The sequence below is a fragment of the Ixodes scapularis genome, unplaced genomic scaffold, assembly GCF_016920785.2.
Source record: "Ixodes scapularis isolate PalLabHiFi unplaced genomic scaffold, ASM1692078v2 PGA_scaffold2__306_contigs__length_199485367, whole genome shotgun sequence".
In the NCBI taxonomy this organism is placed as follows: Eukaryota; Metazoa; Arthropoda; class Arachnida; order Ixodida; family Ixodidae; genus Ixodes; species Ixodes scapularis.
In genome coordinates, this window is record NW_024609857.1 from 57,094,091 (window position 1) to 57,114,041 (window position 19,951).

At 44.3% G+C, this 19,951-nt stretch overlaps 1 protein-coding gene across 1 annotated transcript in view; it reads left to right on the top strand.

The window, feature by feature from the left end:
• Positions 1 to 19,951, top strand: part of LOC120836340 (medium-chain acyl-CoA ligase ACSF2, mitochondrial) — a 56,944-nt gene that overhangs the window by 2,487 nt on the left and 34,506 nt on the right. The window contains exons 3-5 of the mRNA XM_040222086.2: positions 6,715 to 6,833; positions 6,927 to 6,974; positions 14,832 to 14,949. Of these exons, the coding sequence (XP_040078020.2) occupies positions 6,715 to 6,833; positions 6,927 to 6,974; positions 14,832 to 14,949 (285 nt within the window). The remainder of the gene's footprint in view (positions 1 to 6,714; positions 6,834 to 6,926; positions 6,975 to 14,831; positions 14,950 to 19,951) is intronic.

Genomic DNA, 19,951 nt, shown 5'->3' on the forward strand with positions numbered 1-19,951 from the left:
TTACGCGCGGGAGGCAGCGCACTAATTCTATACATTCATGACGTGGCGCAACTTCCTCCCCATTGACTGTGCCGTCCCGTTTCCAATGACGCACGCACTAGGCGCACGTTTAGTCAGCCAGAACCGTGGAGCCGCCGCGGCCTCTGGGAAGCGTGCTCGTCTAGGACCCATGAGGCCCGGGTTCCGTTCCCACCCTGACCGAAATGTACCAAATTTTCTTTTCAAAGCCATTAATTTACTTTGTTTACAGGAACCCACCTGAGACATTTTACGTTAATCCGAGCATTTTGACATGTTTTACTCGTTGCGTTTTCGGCCATTTTTGGTACCATTGCTCGGTCAGGCCTCCAACGACGCCGTATTTTGACGTAATGTGGCGTATCATATGATTCTTTCGGTCTAAAAAAATTTGTCGCTTCGGAGAAATGTTGGACACGTTTGAAAAGGAAAGCCAAGACAGAAGAAAGGGTCGCGAAGGGCTCCTGGGTCTGGTTGCTCAATGTGAAGAGATGGGAGCAGAATTGACCAAATTACAGGATGCGCAGGTGAGAGACTTCTCTAATAGGCAGCTAAAAGCAGACCCACCAAACAAGAGGTAGCCTCTGTAATGACCTAGGAAAAACAACACCCTTTTGAAATCTTCAAAGGGGGGGTCAAGCGTGTGGCACGTACAGATGACGTTTACTAAGACAATCGCGAAGATGCGGTTTAAAGAAGCATTCGTGTGTTCATTACACAAGCCCAGATAGCGCTTCAGGTGCCATTGAACCGGAAGAAATAAATGACAAACCAAGTATATTTTCGCTTGCATGAACAATCAGTCACCAATAAGCAGACTCGTGTAAAGAACAGGGCCACTGGTCATGCCGGGAAGAGGCGTACAGAAAAACCCAGTCGACTGCACAACCTCTATGGAGGATAACACGTAAGGCCTTGATTTCTGTAGACACAACTTAGGTTAGCTTGCCCAATCGCCTTTCGGCGAAATAGACGATGAAAAGTTTTCGAAATACTGATGAACAAAACCGCAACTCTGGATGCAGTTCATACGATGATCGCGGAATGCGAGAAACTGGCGAGGAAAATTCCTAGCATGTACTTCCTGCATGTTGGAAGAGACGACCAATTACAAGGACGCCGAGCGGCTGCTATTGTCGAGAACCTGGAGAAGAGATGGGCGAAAAGAAGAAGCTTCCTGGTGGTTTACTCTATATTCGGAATGTCAACTAGAGATAACAAAAATGCCGGCTGCAGCTTTAATGTTAAACGCCATGTTGAAAACAAAAATGTGCGACAAAGCACGACCCAAGCATGTGGACTTAACTGAGGACCTAGCAGTCACACACATCATGAATAGAGATGGGCTTCACTACAACCAAGATGGTATCGAGATTGTGACAGGCCGCATTGCTGAGGTTGCAAATCGTTTTACAGCGGAGCTGCATATGGATAGGGTTCCATGCATTTTTGGTATCCGTCTGCAAAAGAAAATGTCTCAAACTTCATTTAAAAGCGCTCCATTGTATGGAAATGCAGGGTACATATACGCCTAGTCACCTCCATGTAGAGTAGGGTGACGTCACTGGATATATATATACATATATGTATACTGCTGATTTTTATATATATACATATATGTATACTGCGGCTGCTTTTATTTATGTTTTCATATATAAAAGCAGCAGCTGCCGTTCAGGGCATTCTAGTGTGTTTTGCAGCTGCTATGAGAAGGCTATGTATAGTTATTACTCCCGAAGAGCAACATGCCTCTTACGTTCGCCATCGGTCATGTATAAATTTAGCTTTAGCAAAGAATCTCACCAAAGTTGTAATGAAATCCATGGGTATATATCATAGTGATCACAATATTATTAATGACTACGGTTTCAAAATGATGTATTACTGTAAATAAACATTTGGTGAAGTACTTTTGTGAGTCTCTTGGTGCATCATTTCTGGTGATACTCTACAGCTTCGCTGGCCAACCACCTTCACAGAGTGGAATAGCTGAACATATTTTTTTTAAGACAAAGGAAAAAAGGCGATTACAATCTCTGCAGGCCTCCATATCGCGGGAAGGGGGACAGTGGAGGCTTCACGCAACACGTAAAGCTGGGACATCAACAAAGGGGCCACGCAGTCCTAGAGAAGAGTTCCACTAGGACTTCCGTTTTAAAGACTAGACGAGTATTCAGCGAACCGAGAGCTTCATCGTCCCAAAAAGAAAATTAGATTGCCCACCAACGACATCAGCCTGTGCAGAATACCAAGGGGCAAGCGGAGCGGCCACACTGGGAATATTTTGTTAAAAAAAAAAAGAATGCTTTCTGGGGATTGCTGCCAACTCCAAGCGAAAAGTCCCTTATGTACCCACCGATTTGGCCCCATCCCGGAGAGCCTGCCACGAATGACTGGCAAGAGACCGCCGGACGAGGCAATGCTGCATGCAATGGAGATCAATATGGAGATGCAAACACCCTCAATGGCTCCGGGGAGTGTGGACAGCTCGGTTATCGACGGAGGTTCTCCATGGCTATGCGCTTTTGATTGCAGAGACTGTGCGGCGACAACTGGGGGCCGCAGTTAGAGATATCTCGACAGGGTAATAAAGGGGGGGGGGGGGGCGCAGTAAAGGAAAGAGTGTTAAGGCGTATAAAAGGGCGGAAGCACCGAAGACACCTGACAGAGACGTCTGGCTTTTTAAACCTTCAAGGAGCAAGGTCAGATCAAAAATAGCAAGAACGTTATTATGCAATGAACTTTGAGGGTACGCAGCTTTACGGGGTCAGGAAGAAACATCTGTGTCACCTTGAGGAAGACTTTGCACGCCCGGACTGGAATTGGACCGGGTGCAACCGGCATAAAAGGCAGCGGAGGGAAGGGAAGAGGGGGAAAGGGTGTTCTTTGGCGTAGCTCGTCATCGTAACAGCGAGAGTCAAGGCCTTGCCAAGACCATCTCTGGGTTACGGGGAAGCTACTAGTGTCTAATCGCGGTTTGCGTGATTTATCTTGCATTAGAAAGTGCACTGTGCACGAAAGGACTAGAACCAGGCGAATGTGGCGTGTGTTGCTAACAATGTTGAGGATTTTAATGGACATCTGGAGGAATTAGATGGGTGGGAGGACAGTAATGGAGGGCTACTCTTAAAGCTAGCAGAAGAGTTTCAACTCAAGGTGGTTAACCTACGGTCAATATGTGAGGAACAGTTCGCACGGTGTGCTCGATGAAGCAAAACCTGCATTAATTATGCATTAGTGCCTCACCACCTCGGACAACATATTACTCAGGTTTGAGTAGATGAAGATGACGAGTACGCTATTAGCAGTGACCAAAACCTTTGAGGCTGAACTTCAGCAAAGCCACTTGAAAAAAAACAAAGGACCGAAAAGAGATCTACGCCCCAGACGAACGTACTTAAAAGAGCGGGGTGTAAAAATTGTTATGCAGAACTTTGAAGAAAAAAAGTGCCATCAGAAGACGTGCGGGGAAATATGGACACGCATCACAGTGCTTAAAGTCCTTATCAAACATCATTCACAGAAAAGGCTATATGGAAGCAGACGCCGCAAAAGATGGTGGGAAGGTTTTGTCAAGTCAGCCATTTATGGATGTCAAGTGCCATCGTATATCTTTTCGCAATGGGCTTGAGCAAGAGATAGACGAGAAATGGAATACAACCAGGTTAGCAAACAATATGCTAGGTAGCTCACGTACCAGAAGATAAGAACGGCAGATCTGGCTAGGGTGATGGTCGGTGCAGCGGCAAAAATGCACCAATGAAGTTTTGGTGCTACCTCGAATTTTTAGATAGCAGAGACTAAGAACCAATCATCGTTGACGAGTTTACAGGAACTTAGAGGCTTTGGAACCCACTTCTCTGACTATCTAAGGAAGATATCTCTTTCGGATAATCTACACCGTCTCATCAAGACTGGGTGATGCCACGCACAGAACTCTCAGGAGGACGCCTTTGTCTGGGTTACGATCCTGTGAGCAATGGAACACTTGCATAAATTCATCTCAGAGGGCAAGGACAAGATACCGGCGTCTTGTTTTAAATTCATGGAAAAGGAATTCATAGAGCAATACCTGTGATCTTCACCGTGATCCTCCGCGGCACTGAGTGTTTACCACCATACTGGCACATTGGCTGTGTTGTCTTGATTCCTAAGGAGGGTGGAAACAGACAACACCGCCGGGACTATAACCCCATCAGAGTGACTTCCACGGTATACAAAGCTTACATGCATATCGCGAAAAAACACGTAATGGCTTGGGCAGAGGCGAATCGGTGCTAACTGAGCTCCATGGAGCTTTTTGACGGGGTCGACGTCTGCCATATATATATCTTTACCATCACCCGCCGTATTGAAGTTGCCCGCAAAAAGGGAAGAAGTTTATCCCCACTTCGGAAGTAATCCGTTACAAGTAACAGATTACTTGTAATTTGTTATTCTTTGAAGTAATTTTGTAATTGCCTGGTTACTTTTTTCCCGAAGTAACTTATAATGTGATTATGTTATCAAATATTGGTAACGGATTACTTTAATTACTCGTTACGTTTTTTAAAAATAGGAGTAAATACAGCAACTAAGGCAAAAGAAGCAGAACATTCAGCAGCATAAAGTCGGGGTCCGAGTTTACTTTCTCTAATTTAGAGGAAGGTAAGGGAGTGATTTAGGCATTGCCAGCACTTTTTCGAATCATATCGTACTCGCAGCGGAGATTTCAGCGGAGACTAGCAACTAATGAAGGGCCTCTGAATTAGAGGCCCTACAGTTGTTGCTACACAAGTGCGAAGAGGAGGCGTATTCACGACACCTCCGGTTTAACTACAAAAAGTGGGCAGTGATGCAGCACGCTGGATCTGAAGATCCTAATCTGAGCAACTAAGTGCTTAAGGGCGCGAGAATCTCTGTGCAAGACGCATATAGGTAACTTTATATTACCTTCTACAATAATCGAGTGTGCCTAGCCGAGCACCATCTGCAACTTTGGCAATCAGTCAAGCGAGACTCTAATGTTCTTCGGAAGCCAAACCTTTGAAGTTGCAGTCGGTTTGTCGTTTCGCGCGAATTTCGGAAGGCGGCCTTAGTACGTGATGTGACTTTTGCTAACGCTGTCGTGATTATACCCGGAGATGTGGCCAGGTTGTCGCCGCCGTCATGGAGACGTTGGGAGTCAGGCTGTGGGATGCCACGGCATGGTCGCCAACGAGGCTGTCCAAGGAGATCTCGGATGGTCGTCTTTCGAGGCCAGAGAAGCCATAAGCAAGATTGTCTTCTATGGGCGGCTGCGATTCTTGGACAGAAGACGATAAGCAAATAATATTTTTGTATGCATCTATCTGACTGGCGTACAGACAAGGTGGAGAAAGAGACTTTACCAAAGTATAGAAAAAATACGTTATTTTGTTTATCTTCGCAGTTCCCATGACACGTAGCACGAAGTGGGAAACGGAATTGCTGTAGCCGAAGATGATCCTGTAGACGGAGACAGCCGAGGCTAAGTCAGCTCTGTGACTGTACAATCTCTGCAGAAATACAATATTAGCAGAGAGTGTCTTGTACGACAACAGCCTCGGCAGCCGCCTGCTCTTTGAGCCACTCGCAGGACGACTCGAGACTCCGAACTTTGGGTTACCATGATAGATATAATTGGCTGGTTTAGTGAACGACATGCCAGGCTTGTGGTCAGGAGAATGAAATTATTCAACATATGTATTCTTCTCACATGACCAAACCTGCAACAGAACGATCCGTTGGAGTGGAAAGAAGCACCAGACAACAGAAAGCAACCCACCCAGGCCCTTAAATATAGCCAAGTGCTTGCCCAAGCCCCTGGCTTCCAATCACCCGTGACCAGACTTGTACGTAACGGGTTACAAGCAACTGATTACTTGTCGGGAGGTCATCATCATCATCGCCACCGCCGCCGTGTGACCCTGGAGTCTGCCCGCCGCTTCTGCGCGCGGACCACTCTTCACTAGATCGCGACCAGACACGACACGGCTCACATCTGTATATTCCAATGCTAGAGTAAACCTACTCAATCCAATCAGTCGTATCTCGACCACGACATTACTTATCAACAATTACATTTTATTGGACCTTTTAGCGCTTCAATTACTTCTTTTTATTTTTGCAGTACGGTTCGCTATAATTCAATTACTATATTTTGTAATCAATCGTAATTAAAGCCTTTGGGCACTGAGGGATGAAATAAATAAATTCATGACAAGTAATCATATATATGTTTCCGAAAGAGCTAAAGGTATCGATTCGAGTGACATTCAGAAACGTACTGTCTTATTGGTCTGCTGTGGCAGCCAGTGACGCGCCGCCGTTTGCGAACCCGCTTCTATTGATCTTCAGTAGACGCCGGCGCCGCGCCGCCGCGACGCACTACGTTAGCGGCGCCGCTCCGGAATTTTTTGCTTAAGTGCGTCCAAGCATGCACCAGACTGCCAGCACTTTGAAACTTAAAAAATTCATCCAGCGCTTTAGTCTCTTTCTCAGCAATTGCAAGAGGTTGTTGCGCAGTCCATCGCAATCAAACCCAGGTGTGTGAACCAGACTCTAGTTTTTTATACGCCAAAACTAGTCGAAAATTACCTGATAGATAAAGTTGCAAAAAAAATAAGATGAATCGATCGCACAAGCACTTTGCACTAAAGTAATACTGAACAAACTTCGCATGTTTTGTTTGTGCAGACTGAGTGCGAGGCAGTCATTCTGTCGGAAAAGTTTGCGAGGCAAGATTACTATCAGTCGCTGCTCGAGATAGCGCCGGAATTGGAGAGAGCTGCGCCGGGCGAACTCAAAAGCCCCAGGTAATTAGAGCGACACCAGCTTATCACGCCAATAAAAAGTCGGTGCTACCGACCTGCCAAATAATGTCGATGACTTCACGGTTCCTTTTTTAGACTGCCGTATTTAAGGCACGTGATTCTAATCGGCGATTCTCCAAAACCGTAAGTATACGTATCAATCCTTTTTTGTTTGTTTTTTACACAATGACCAACTCAAATTAATAGTGAATATTTAGACAGCATAAAACCTTATTGCATACAGTATATCAACACTGGTTCACACTGTACATAAAAAAAGTCAGCAACTGCATTATAACTGCCAGTCGGAAAACGCCCATACGGTGCAGGTGCGATGAAGACGCAATGCTACAAAAAGTAATGCAAATTAGGCGAGAGGTCTTAGATAGCATGAAACTGGTTTTACATACTATACCAGCACTGATTTACACTTGGATGAGGAAGTCAGCCACTGCACTACGACTGCTAGCCAGTCCGATGCCTTTGAGATGTTAAAAAAGGAACTAATTACGCATAAAACTGGTCTCGCATACTTCATCATTTGGTTCACGTTGTAGCTTGGCGGGGAGCACATCTGAGCTAGTTTTTGGCAGGCCCTCACCGGAACTTCCGGCGAGCGACCCCCGTTACAAAGGGGTCGCCATTCAATCTATTCGAATTTAATAAGAACGTCAGCTACTGCAGTGCGACTGGTAGCCAGTACGATTCCGGTACGATACCTAAACAATACTACAAAAAGTAACATAAGTTACGCATGAGTGTTTAGACAGCATAAGCATGGTCTCGCATAGAGTATCAACACTGGGTCATGCTGTATATGAGAACGTCAGCCACTGCAGTGCGACCCTAGCGACTACAATGCGGGTACGACGAAGGTATAATACTAACAGTGTAGCACAAATTTGGCATGAGTGTTCAGACAGCTTGAAACTGATCTCGTATAGTGTATCAACACTCTTTCACGCTGTATATGAAAGAGTCAGTCACTGCAGTGCGACCGCTAGCCAGCACGATGCAGGTACGATGCCGGTACAATACTCTGGCGGGCGCACAAGACCGAAACTAAATTGTGACTTATATGTTACCAATCCATTTCTACAAGGGAAGTGTAAAACATTTCTTCCAAGATATGATTTCCCCGTCGATGAGTTTCTTTAAGAACGTTACCGCCAATTGCGCCTCCCAGAGATTAAAAAGTGTTTGAACGCAGTGTTAGAACTTTCAAGCATGTGCATACAAGATGTATTGCGAATAAAACATATTCATACCTTTATTCTTGAGCAATAATTAGTGACCCACATCCAGCTTGCATCTAAAAGGCAATCTTTGTAACTTCCAGAGCAATTAAGTACTTGCACATGACTGCAGGACCTGTAAAAAAATGTGGGATAGGATTAGGTTCTGAACAGAATTCGATGACAAAATAAACCTCCCACAGCAAACTTTCAGTTACACATCAGCGTAGTAAAGGAGCCTCAGCTTAACTCTGGCGTGGACTAGACAGTGAAACTAACTTATGACTTATGCTACAAAACTATTTCAACGAGAGAAGTCCGAAACGTGTATTTAGAAATGTAATTGCCGCGTTCAATGAGTTTCTTCAAGCCTGCTGTCACAACTTACCGCCAACTGCGCCTCACAGAAATTAAAAGGTGCTTGAACAGAGTGTTAGTTTGAACTTTCAAGCAAGCGCACAAAAAAATGCAGTACTAAGGAAAACATGTTCGTACCTTTATTCTTTAAAATAATTAGTGGGCTAAAACTACAGAACCTAAAGAAAAAAATGTGGAATGTGCATATGTTCTAAACAGAATGCGATCACAAATTAAACCTGTCGATTGTGGCAAACTATGAGTTACACATAAGCGCAGTGCAGAAGCATTTGATTAACTCTGACTGGCACTAGACTGCGAAACTAACTTGTGACTTATTTTACGAAACTATTTCAACGATGGAAGTCCGAAAACTTCCCTTGAAGATGACATTGCCGCGTTAAATGTGTTTCTTCAAGCCTGCGGTAACAACTTAATATTAGGAATTACCACCAACTGCGCCCCCGAAAATTAACATGCGCTAAAATACCGTGTTAGAAATTTTATACAAATGCACACCAGATACAATACTAAGTATAGCAGGCTCATAGCTTTATTTTTGAGATATAATTAGAGGGCAACGTCTAGTTTTTATGTGGAAAGCAATCTCGGTAACTTCCAGAACAATCAAGGCTATGCGAAAAACAAGAAAACCTAAAAAAATTGGTGCCCTACAATTGGAATTTCTACTAGGTGTAATACATTTGTGGCATAAACAGATTCCTATAATAAGAAAACAGGCGTAGAAGCACAAATACAACTCTTTCGCCTTCCAACGACAGCCTACAATAAGACACATCCTACACCGATGGAGTCTGTTCCAAAAAAGGGGGACAGCAACGAGGAGTAAAAGCGAAGTGGAAAGGGGGGGGGGGGGTGAGTTTATGAATGAATGAAAAGCACGACACGGAGCCAATTCATAGCGTGAAAAGATTGCTGACAAGGCTTTGTAGAAACTGTATATTGTTACGATATTCAGACTAAAATGTGGGATGCCAGATAAAACTACTCCTGCATGACCCGCTGTTTTCTCCAGCTGCAACTCAATTATTTACCCACGGGGCCAAAAATATTAAAAAAAAAAACCACTCCCGTCGAGAATCTAAAAAAAAATTAAAATTTAAAATAATATAATAATGATAATAGGCAATTTTCCATGAAGCATGGTGGAGCAAAGGATAAAAGCCTCCAAGGAGGCTTGACCAGCCCTCGGCCCCGTACATTGGCATTGCAGCAAAAAGAAAAACACACACACACACACACACACATATATATATATATATATATATATATATATATAAATATGCATATACATATATATATATATATATATATATATATATATATATATATATATATATATATATATATGCATCAGATTACAAAACAGTTATTAATTACCTACGCAGATGGCATGCACAGTTGTTGCAAACAGGAATCCGAAAAACACAAAAAGAGTGCATTCTATATAGCATAAACAAATTTAAAGATTCATTTGAGTGGGGGAGGTAAATCACTGCTACAGGTAAAGAGAACGCAAAGCCTTGAAGGAGGTAGTGTCAATGCAAATTTCTTTTTCTAGAAGGAAATTTAACAGTTTTGGTATAACATATTGCAACATTTGCCTACCCACGGCCGGACTGCAAGCGCGCGCTCTCTTTCTCTTCTTACGGCCTTTGCAATCGCTCGGCAGTCAATGGCATTTTTTCTCCGTATGTAGTTCACTTGCTTGCCGCCAGGGGCGCTACTACCTCACCCCACTTCACCCCACTCGGAGAGCTCCTTCGAGCTGCTTTGCGCTGGTGTTCGAGCAACGTTGGTTGTTGTTTTGGCAACGGTTCTTCAGAATACTTACGATCAATCTTGCAAAGGCGGTCGCGGTCAGTAACGAAAAATCAGCTGGACATGTGCACAAGCCCTCGAGGAAGCACTTTAGGCTGTAAGATGCACTGTGCGAAAATCGGACAGACTACCACACCCTCGTCTAGAGCAGCTGACCGAGTCCTTGCGCGGCCTATGAAATGATGATGCAGACCACGGCAATAGATAGATTGGGCCTGCTTACATTTCACGAGAGTGTACGAATTATTTATCATTTAAAGTTTCTCCACGTAGAAGGGGTCCGTCTCCTCCTGTTCTTGAGTAGCAACAGAAGTCCTGAAGGTAAAGACGAGTATAGTTGTTCTGCAATTGCATTCGCTGTCTCTACTTACTATTTTTTACTCCCGAATATCACGGAGATGTGCGTCAAATATTCACCGTTTTGGGCTCATAAGAAGCGCATTAGATAATGGCTGAGGGTCTAAACGTAAGGATCAGGTGCCTCGCATATAGAAATATGCGAGACATATTTCTAGTCCACCGTTCTACTGGGACCTGGCAAACACAGTATAAATCAAGAAGTATATCCTTTCAAGAGCAGGTTAAATACTGAATGTTGTGATGCTGCGTCTGCGCTTTTGATAACCTCCGAACCACAAGATACTCTTAGGGCCACAACCCTCTGACGTTATTATGTTCTGTTTAGATGCACCTTATAATATATATTGATATTAATGGTAAATAAGGGGCATACTATAACCATGCTGGCATGTAAGATATATCAAATTTCTTGCAGCAACGTCCTGTGATGCTACGGTTAATGAGGTATTCAAGTTGGAAGTCAAATATTTTATTACTCTGATTTGCTTGACTTCCTTCGCATGCGACACTTATGCTCCATAATGCATATAAAGAATCATTAATTAAAGTAGACAAGGCAGTGGTGCAGCTGAGACTATGAGACATGATAAAAAGCCCCAGAATGGCAGCCAGAATTTCGCTAAGAGATTGACCAGGAGTAGAAGATGCTTGTATCAGTGAAACGCTGGTTGCCGTTCTAAGGTCCAACGGGTGCTCCCTTCTCATAAATCAATGCAGAAAGGTATGGAGATTTTTATCTACCTCTGCATGAATTCCTGTGTTGCGGAAAGCTCACTTGGGTATTGGATGTTCAGACAATAGTACAAGGCAAACATGAGTTCAATCGCCTTCAGATAGCTTCCCTCCTCAAAGCATTGCTCCCTGCCCACGGCCCGGAAGCATAGCACATCGAACATGCTTTTCACTGCAAAACAAAAGTGCACTATAAATGTTAGATAAAAATTTTCAATTTTCTTCCTGAAAAGCATGCACCATTCATGAAAAATGTTAGTTATGCCGAAGTGTAAGTGCTATAAACGTGCACCTATTTTCATGAACGTCTGAGTTGACACAAACTGCAAGATGTGCGCGCTGTTTCCAATTTCCGAAGATGCGTCGTGTTGCAAGTCAGTGCTTTCAGAGTGATTTAAGAAAGATTTAAGCCCAAATGAAAACACTTTAAAGGGCAGGACACGGAAATCAGAAGAATTCGATTATTCGTTATAAGAAACCACCTTAGTTAAATGGGCATACCGAATACATTTCAGAGTATTTAGGGCCCTAATAAATACAAAAATAGTTCTTAATGTTCGCGGTTTGCATATGGCAACCAGGCAACTTTTACACAACTCTGACCTTCTTTACCTACTGTGGCAATACCGTGTCGACGGCTGCTAGCCCACTGATCTCGGACAACTTGCTGGATCGCGCATCCCCGCTTCGAGCAAATTGCGCGATTGCGGCCACCGGTCGGCCGTCTTACGTAACCCGTTAATGCGTTGTCAATGCAGTGGTCCGATGACCCTTGAGTCTGTTGACACGTGACCTACAGATGGTAAGTATGGTAACTGTCTTGACAGCGAAAGAGCGGGTGACGTAAGATGGACGACCGGTTGCCGCATTTGCGGAGGTGCGATCTGCGACCCAGCAAATCTTAAATAGAGATCAGTGTGATCATCCATGAACCACGTGACTTTGGTTAAGAAGTTGAACACTCTCTCTTTCGTTGTCCTCTATCCACTTTCGTCACGCCACGCTTGTCCACTACTCAGGCTCTGTACTTTTCCTTTCTCTGCCGTCTCCTCCAAACACCGACGTTGACTGTAAAGAAGCAAGTCGGCTGGATTGCAATTTGAGGATTGGCTTACTGGGGTCGAGTGACGACCACCGGAGCCATCGCTTGACACCGGCAAATGACAATATGGGGCAAACGAGAAAATATTTTGCTTTCGAGGTTTGGTGAAACAAACGGAAATTAAACTTCTCAGGTATTTTCGGGGAATCATGTAAAATATTTCGTGCACAAAAATGAAAACCGGTAGGCGTCTCAACTTTTATATATAAGTAATATGTGGTTAGGTTGAATCTGCGGGTCGAAAAACATGACGCAGCTCAACGAGGCAAGAGTTGCAGAGAGTAAGTGCAGAGTTGGTCGTGGTATCGAAGTAAGTTGGAATCAGCAGACGCCAGGTTTGAAGGTCTTGTTACGCTGAATGGTGGGGGCCAACTCCGGGGAAACCACTGTTACTGCCAAACGTGTTGGACGTCCAGGAACAGCTGAGCGTAATTTTAGACGCTTCTAATGAAAGCAAGTTAATTTGCTTATTCCATGACACAAGCAAGCTTGCCAGCTCAGCCGTGGGTGCTTTTGCACGCATGATATTTGAATGAACGTTCAACATCTTCATGGGTTCTAATTTCGGCCATGAAATACATAAATCAATGATCGCAAAATATTATTAAGGATTCGAAATCAAGCGTCAATTATACACGTCATAGTCCTTACCTCTCCGTGTTTTTACCATACACTTGCATGTATTACCTGGGGCCAAGCGATGGCCGCCGGTGTTGCCACTGGCGGACTCCCGTTCCGAGATACAGCCTACTTAAATAAAGATCAGTGCTCGTGTCGATCATCCAGATGGCGGCCATCTTGATAGGTGTAAGAGCGCTTACGAAGCAACTTACAGCGCGCGTCCCTGGTTTTGAGAGTGTACGTCACTGCTGCCTGACTGCGCTGGGCTACTGCGCTGGGCTGTGGGTTTTCTCGTCGGTAGGCTGTGGCAGCCTGCGTAAGCGCGATTCCGAACGCTGGTGCTGGCAATATTGCCCAGTTTTATTTTTTTATTTTGTGTTCTATGGCGAAGAGCATTTTTAAAAAAGCATTGCACTATTTTTGGAAACAAAAACAAACAAATGAAAGCTATTTTCGGCGAGTCTGTACGCGACACAACAAATTCAACTGGAATGTTTGTTTCTTTTTTGTTGATCTTTTTAACGGCACCATACACTCAGCCATGTCAATCTACAAATGTCTTAATAGCCTAAAATATTTGACCGCACCAGAGTGTAGCCGAACAGCATGGATATTCCCCGCTCACAACATGAAATTCAATGAGTCTCACCAATCGAACAACATATATTGTACGTACCCCACGACGCCGCGTTATCCGACCAGGATTTGAGAAAAGACTCGAATAACACAGCATAATCAATCTACAGTGTCGACCATATTCACTTCACGACGGTCAGACGGAATCCGGCTTGTCTTGGAGTACGTTTTGAAGAGTAATGCTTTTTTTTTTCACAGCTTCAAAGCATATGAGCAAACGTGTCTACACCGTCCCCATATCCCGGACCGCCCGACCCTATCAGCTACTTCTCGCCAAGACCGAGAACATAGCAGGGAAGGCTTTTTGGAGATTATCTCAACGGCAATAATTCTTGAAGAACGTCAAACGGCCCTCGTCGCGGGCTCCTTGATGTTCGCTCTCTTCGTTCGTTTCCTGCGAAGGTCGAGCAGGCTACGAGCCCTGGTATTCCCTGGTTCTCAGAGTGTAAAAAACACAAAGCACGCAAGCGTCCTATACGGGCAAATAAAGTAAAAACTCTCAAGGAAAGCCGGTGAACTCCGAATGCACAATGCAGGTGGGGAGTCGCGCTGACCGGGTTTCCACAGCTCAGGCGAGTGGCAGATATTTTTGGCTGATAGGGGTCGCTCGAGTGGCAAAATGGCAGCGGCCAGAGAGCTCTTTTTACAAATCTCTATAGGCCGTGAAAGTTGCGAGTTACATTCGTACGATAAGCCCTGTCGAAATTTCTGAAAGAACGGCGTCCCACTACCAACCGGGTTCCGTCCCCCAATGAAGACGTTCCAGATTCAAAGAAAAGGAACTTCGAGTTTTAAAAACGTCTGCGATCGCTGTTCCTTGACTGCTTGGGAAGCGGGACTAAGTTATTACTATTTACACCGTTTCCAAACACGGACATATACTACACGCTTCTGGTGACGTTATTCTGCGGCAATGTTCGCAGTATCCTTCAATATTGCACAACGTTGTGTGCCGTGAGGTCTGACTTGCCCCAAGTGAACAAATCGTCGAGGCCTTGTTTTGAGCGCTGAGGTAATTGAAAGGCACACTATAAAAATTAACTCGATCCATATTTTTTCCAAAATTTAACTTTTTATGTGCATTTTGTATAGTGATTTTATGTTTGTCTTTCATAGCGGCACAGTGACGTTCGACGACCTGATGAAATCAGCCACGAACGCAGATCACGCCGCCATGCAATCCATCTCTTCGAAGCTGCAGTTCGACGCAGCGGCGAACGTGCTCTTTACGTCCGTAAGCGCTTGGTTGTTTGATTTATGTAATTGACGAACCTCAAGCTCATCCCTTTCAGGGATAACATTTTCTGCTTTCTCTCTTTAAGTATCCGTTTTTATCTTTTTCGGTATTCAGTAGAGCACACTATCATACTTATGTCGCTGTCAATGAGGGTGGCATTGCGCATCTTTTGTTCTTGTTCTGTTTTTTTGTTTTTTTTTTCATTTTTTGGCGTACATGGGGCTCGATAGTCATATAGCTGCTGAAATTTGTTGTAAAGATACCGTTAAATATCAACACCTTGGGTGCCGGTAATAATTGGCACCCAGGTCTTTAGGGTTCGCTGCATGATTGATTGATCATGGAACAAAATATGTTGTGCAGAATTGACGTCTGGCCTAACGACTTGTAAAACTTGTATGTTTTACTGTTGTTTTTCTTCTTCTTGACAAAGTGCATGCACTTTGGTGTCCTTTATCGCCAGGCTTTGTGGCTAGATGCATAGCACATTTACATTTTTGTTTTACTGCTTAAAGTGTGTTGATAGTTTGTTTTGGCACGCAACAGTTCTGGCACTCAAAGAAACCAAGGATATCTCCGCCTTGAGATAGAGCGTCATTCACCACAGTGTGGATGTTCTGGAAAATCCGAAATCAGGAAGGGTTCAGCTACTTTCCTCCGTTGAGAGCACGTTGACTGTAAGAAAACAAAAACTTTCAGCTTTTCCACTCTGGGGAAGAAGGAAGAGCAGCGGGGCTGTAGCTTCTGTTCTCGGCGGTGGCTTTCCAGGCGAGCGATCTGCTCTTGTGTCTCAAGGGAATCTGAAGCTCTCGACGAAGTAGGCGATAGCGGCCTCGCAGCGGCTGCGGAATTATTTGCGCTGCTGCGCACATCGTCGCTCGTTCCGATCCCGCTCTTCTTCCTCCGCAACCAGTTGTCTGGCTGTTGACGTCCCTCATAGATGGCGGTGGCTGTCCAGAATTTGGTGTCATCATTTCTTTGCTGGTGGGCACGATCCTGGGGAACCTAGCCCTTAACAGCTCCGCTGTAAAATGGAGGGAAAAGATGGCAACGGCGAATTTTCCTCCCTTCTGCTGACGTGCCCCCAAGCGGAGACCAGAAGAAGGGAGGAACGAGACGTTTTGCTCCTTCTCCAGGCAGACGGGAGAAAGATTCCGTCCTCCCGACAAATCTTCTTTCGGGTAAATGTTCTTTAGTTGATTGAGCTTCAGCGGCAGCGAAGGCCGCCTGTAATTCCGTCTCCCATTCCAAACGTGCACAACATTTCGGTTGCATTGACGTTTTTACCACTAATTTTATCAAACGAGAAGACGAAGCCGCTAAACATAGCCAAGTTCAGGAGTAGTACCAGCAGCGCTACGTACACTTGGCTAAGATGGCCAACTCCGGATTGCGGAACCCTCGCGCAACCATGCGGACTACGCGGAACGATGTGTGCACTGCACAGTTCACAGTTAATTTGTCGGCGTTGACGACGTTACGGAAATCGCGGAAGCTGCGTCCAAGACAGGCAGGTTTTGCTGCCGGGTGCCCAGGGTGCCCAGGGTGCCTTCTGTGCGGAGTTCGGTTCTGTTTTCTGATTCCGAGAGCCAACCGGCAGTCAACGTGAATAGAATAGTTTATTTCAGACATACATTTGTCATACATATGTCTGGGGGGCTGCAACAAAAGAAGGCAAAAAAGCCCTCTGACGAGGCCGCTAGCCCCCCCCCCCCCTCCCCTGCCCATAGCAGTCAACAGAGACAGCATACAATAATTTTGCAACAAGATTGAAATAAACATAGGCATCAGTAAACCCATTCCAATCAATATCATCCATATAAACATAAGCAATGCGTCATAATAAAAAGTGAAAGCCGTTTACAAATCCCTGTAACGCCGAATTGGAGCGCAGCTCTTGAGGAGGAGGAGTGAAGGGTACTGAGGGGAGGGTAGACCCCTCCCCCTTCTCCTCCTCCTCCCCTCATTCTTTAATATGCTCCGGGGGGGGTGTCACGTGACTTCGGGGAGGGGGTCACGTGACCTCGGGGAGGCGTGACCTGGGGGTGACCTCAAGGCCACGTGACCCCAAAGGTGACCCCCACGTGACCTTGGGGTCACGTGACCTGGAGGGGTCACGTGACCTCGGGGGGTCACGTGACCCCACGTGACCCCACCTCCCAAGGTCATCTCAAGGTCACGTGACCCCACGTGACCTTGAGATGACCTTGGAAGGGGTCACGTGACCTTGGGGGTCACGTGACCTCGGGGGTCACGTGACCTTGGGGAGGCCACCACGTGACCTCGGGGGTCACGTGACCTCAGAGGGGTCACGTGACTTGGGGGTCACGTGACCTTCAAAGGGTCACGTGGGGTCATCTTGGGGTCACGTGACCTTGAGATGACCTTGGAAGGGGTCACGTGACCTCGAGGGGTCACGTGACCTTCAGGGGATCACGTGGGGTCACGTGACCTTGAGATGACCTTGGGAGGGGTCACGTGACCTTGGGGGTCACGTGACCTTGGGATGACCTTGGTTACGCCGACGCCGACGCCGACGCCGACGCCGACGGCGACGCCAACGCCGACGGCGACGCCGCTCAAGCCGGGAACGGGCCCCTAAGAGCTGCGCTCTAAAATTAAAAAAGAAACAAACTAAAAAAAATCATGAAACAAGAACTAGAGAAAGCTGTATTCATTGACATTAACGTCGTCATTATCAACAAAATCATCCAATGCACGTCTGATATTAACACATCACCACACTTCATAACACCATGAAAGAAGGACATATTAAAGGCACAATATTTGCAATGAGAACACATAAAAGCCACATTAAATAATCTAAGGTAGGCGATCAGCTTCAAGGAAATATGCTTTAACTTTTTTCCTGAACGGGTGGATTGTTCTACACTGCTGTGCTATTTGCACAATGCTTGGGTGTTTATTTAGTACGTTAGGAATTTTGTAATGTAGTTTTTGAGTTCCATAGTTAGTTCTAACATTTGGTTTTGTATAATTGGTACGCCTAAGATCGTATTCCGCAGGTTTATGAAGATAAGTATCGAGGAAATGTGCCTCATCATGCTTGATCTTATCAAAAATTACGATTGCCAGTTTATAAGAGAGGACATGTTCTATTGGTAGTAACTTATATTTTTCGAATGAGGATGCTGTACGTTCGAAGTAGCCTAAATTGTCAATAATTCTTACAGCCTTCTTTTGTAAAAGGAATATTTTCTTAGTGTTCGTTTTCGTTGTTGTGCCTCACACTAAAAGACAATATTGTAACCGAGAATATACAAGAGCGTAGTACAGGTTTAGTTTGAGCCAGTTTGGTAGTAATTCCCTTATCTTGCGCAGCAATCCAATTGAACGTGAGATGTTACATCTTCAGTTATTTACATGATTAGTCCAACCTAAAAACTCCTCAAACCATACTCCAAGAAATTTGTGTGCCCTAGTAGACTCTATTGTTGAATTTAGAAAGGGGATATGTGGTTTATAGTGTAATGGTTTGTTCTTTAATCTAAATAGTACATATTTTGTTTTCTTTGTGTTTAATTCTAGCTGATTTGACTCTAACCATACAGATAGTTCATTAAGCCAGCTATATGCAGTTTTTTCAAGCTATTGCACATTATCTCCGGAAAAGAACACGTTAGTATCATCAGCATACAATATAATATAGGGAGTAAGCGGCACCTTAACAATATCATTTATATATATTAGAAATAACAAAGGTCCAAGGATGGAACCTTGTGGAACACCGTACTATATGCGGGAAATCTGCGATCTAAAACCATTCAGGACAGTAAATTGAGTTCTATCTAATAAATAGTTTTTGATAAGGTTAAGGGCGATTCCCCTTACTCCATACCGTGGTAACTTTCCTATAAGAATGTCATGTTTTATAGAATCCAACGCTTTGCGAAAATCTAAAAATATACCGAGTGTGTAAGGGCGAGACTCCATATTACTTATTAGTTCTTCCTTTATGTTCAACAAAGCCGATTCTGTGGATTTTCCTTTCTGGAATCCATATTGACAAAGCGTTATGACGTTTTTGTCAAAAATATATTTAGAAAACTTACTGTTTATCACTTTTTCAGCGACTTTTGAAAATAATGGCAGTATCGAAATCGGCCGATAGTTATTTAGATTACTTAGCTCACCTCCTTTATGTATGTCACACACCCTAGCTATTTTCAGTTTATGAGATAATATGCCTGTTTCAAGGATTTTATTACATATATGAGCAAAAGGATAACATATCAGGTCGTTTATTGCTTTGATGGGAGCTACAGTCAGGTCGTCAAAGCCTGACGCGGTGTTGTTTTTTAATGAGATAATTATGTTTCTGATCTCGATGTCAGTGGTTGGTGCAATAAAAATAGAGTTCGTTTGATTCATATTAATAAAAGTTTTATAGAGATCGCTGTGAGTTACTGAAGGAGCACTAGCGCCAGCAGTCAAAAAATGGGAATTAAACTTTTCAGCCAATGACTCGTGCAAATAGGTCTTACCATCAATTGTTAGTTCGTTTGAAATGACTTTGGGAACTGACGATAATAGGTCTTTAGCTATACTCCATATTTTTTCAGGGCTATCTTGGACAGATAAAAATTTATTTGTGTGATACCTGATTTTCGCTTTCTTTAGATCTGCAGCTAGTTTATTGCGCACTTTTCTGTACTCGGCTAGGACTTCAAAGTCTTTAGTTTTTATGAACTTATCGAAGAGCTTGTTTCTCTTTGTTATTCTCTTGTATAATTCGGTGGTAATCCATGGTTTCTTTGATTTATAGTGCTTCTTGTAATGAACTAGAGGGAACGCTGTATCATAATGTCCTCTTATCTTGGCTACAAAGTTGTCGTATGCTTTATCAGAGTCCAGTTCGGATAAAACGTCGTCCCAGTTATCACTTGAAACGAGAGTGTAAAATTTCTTAGTATTTTGTTAACTCGTGTCGCGGTATGCTATGGTCTCACGTGGGTTTGATCTCTTGTTTCCTGAGTAG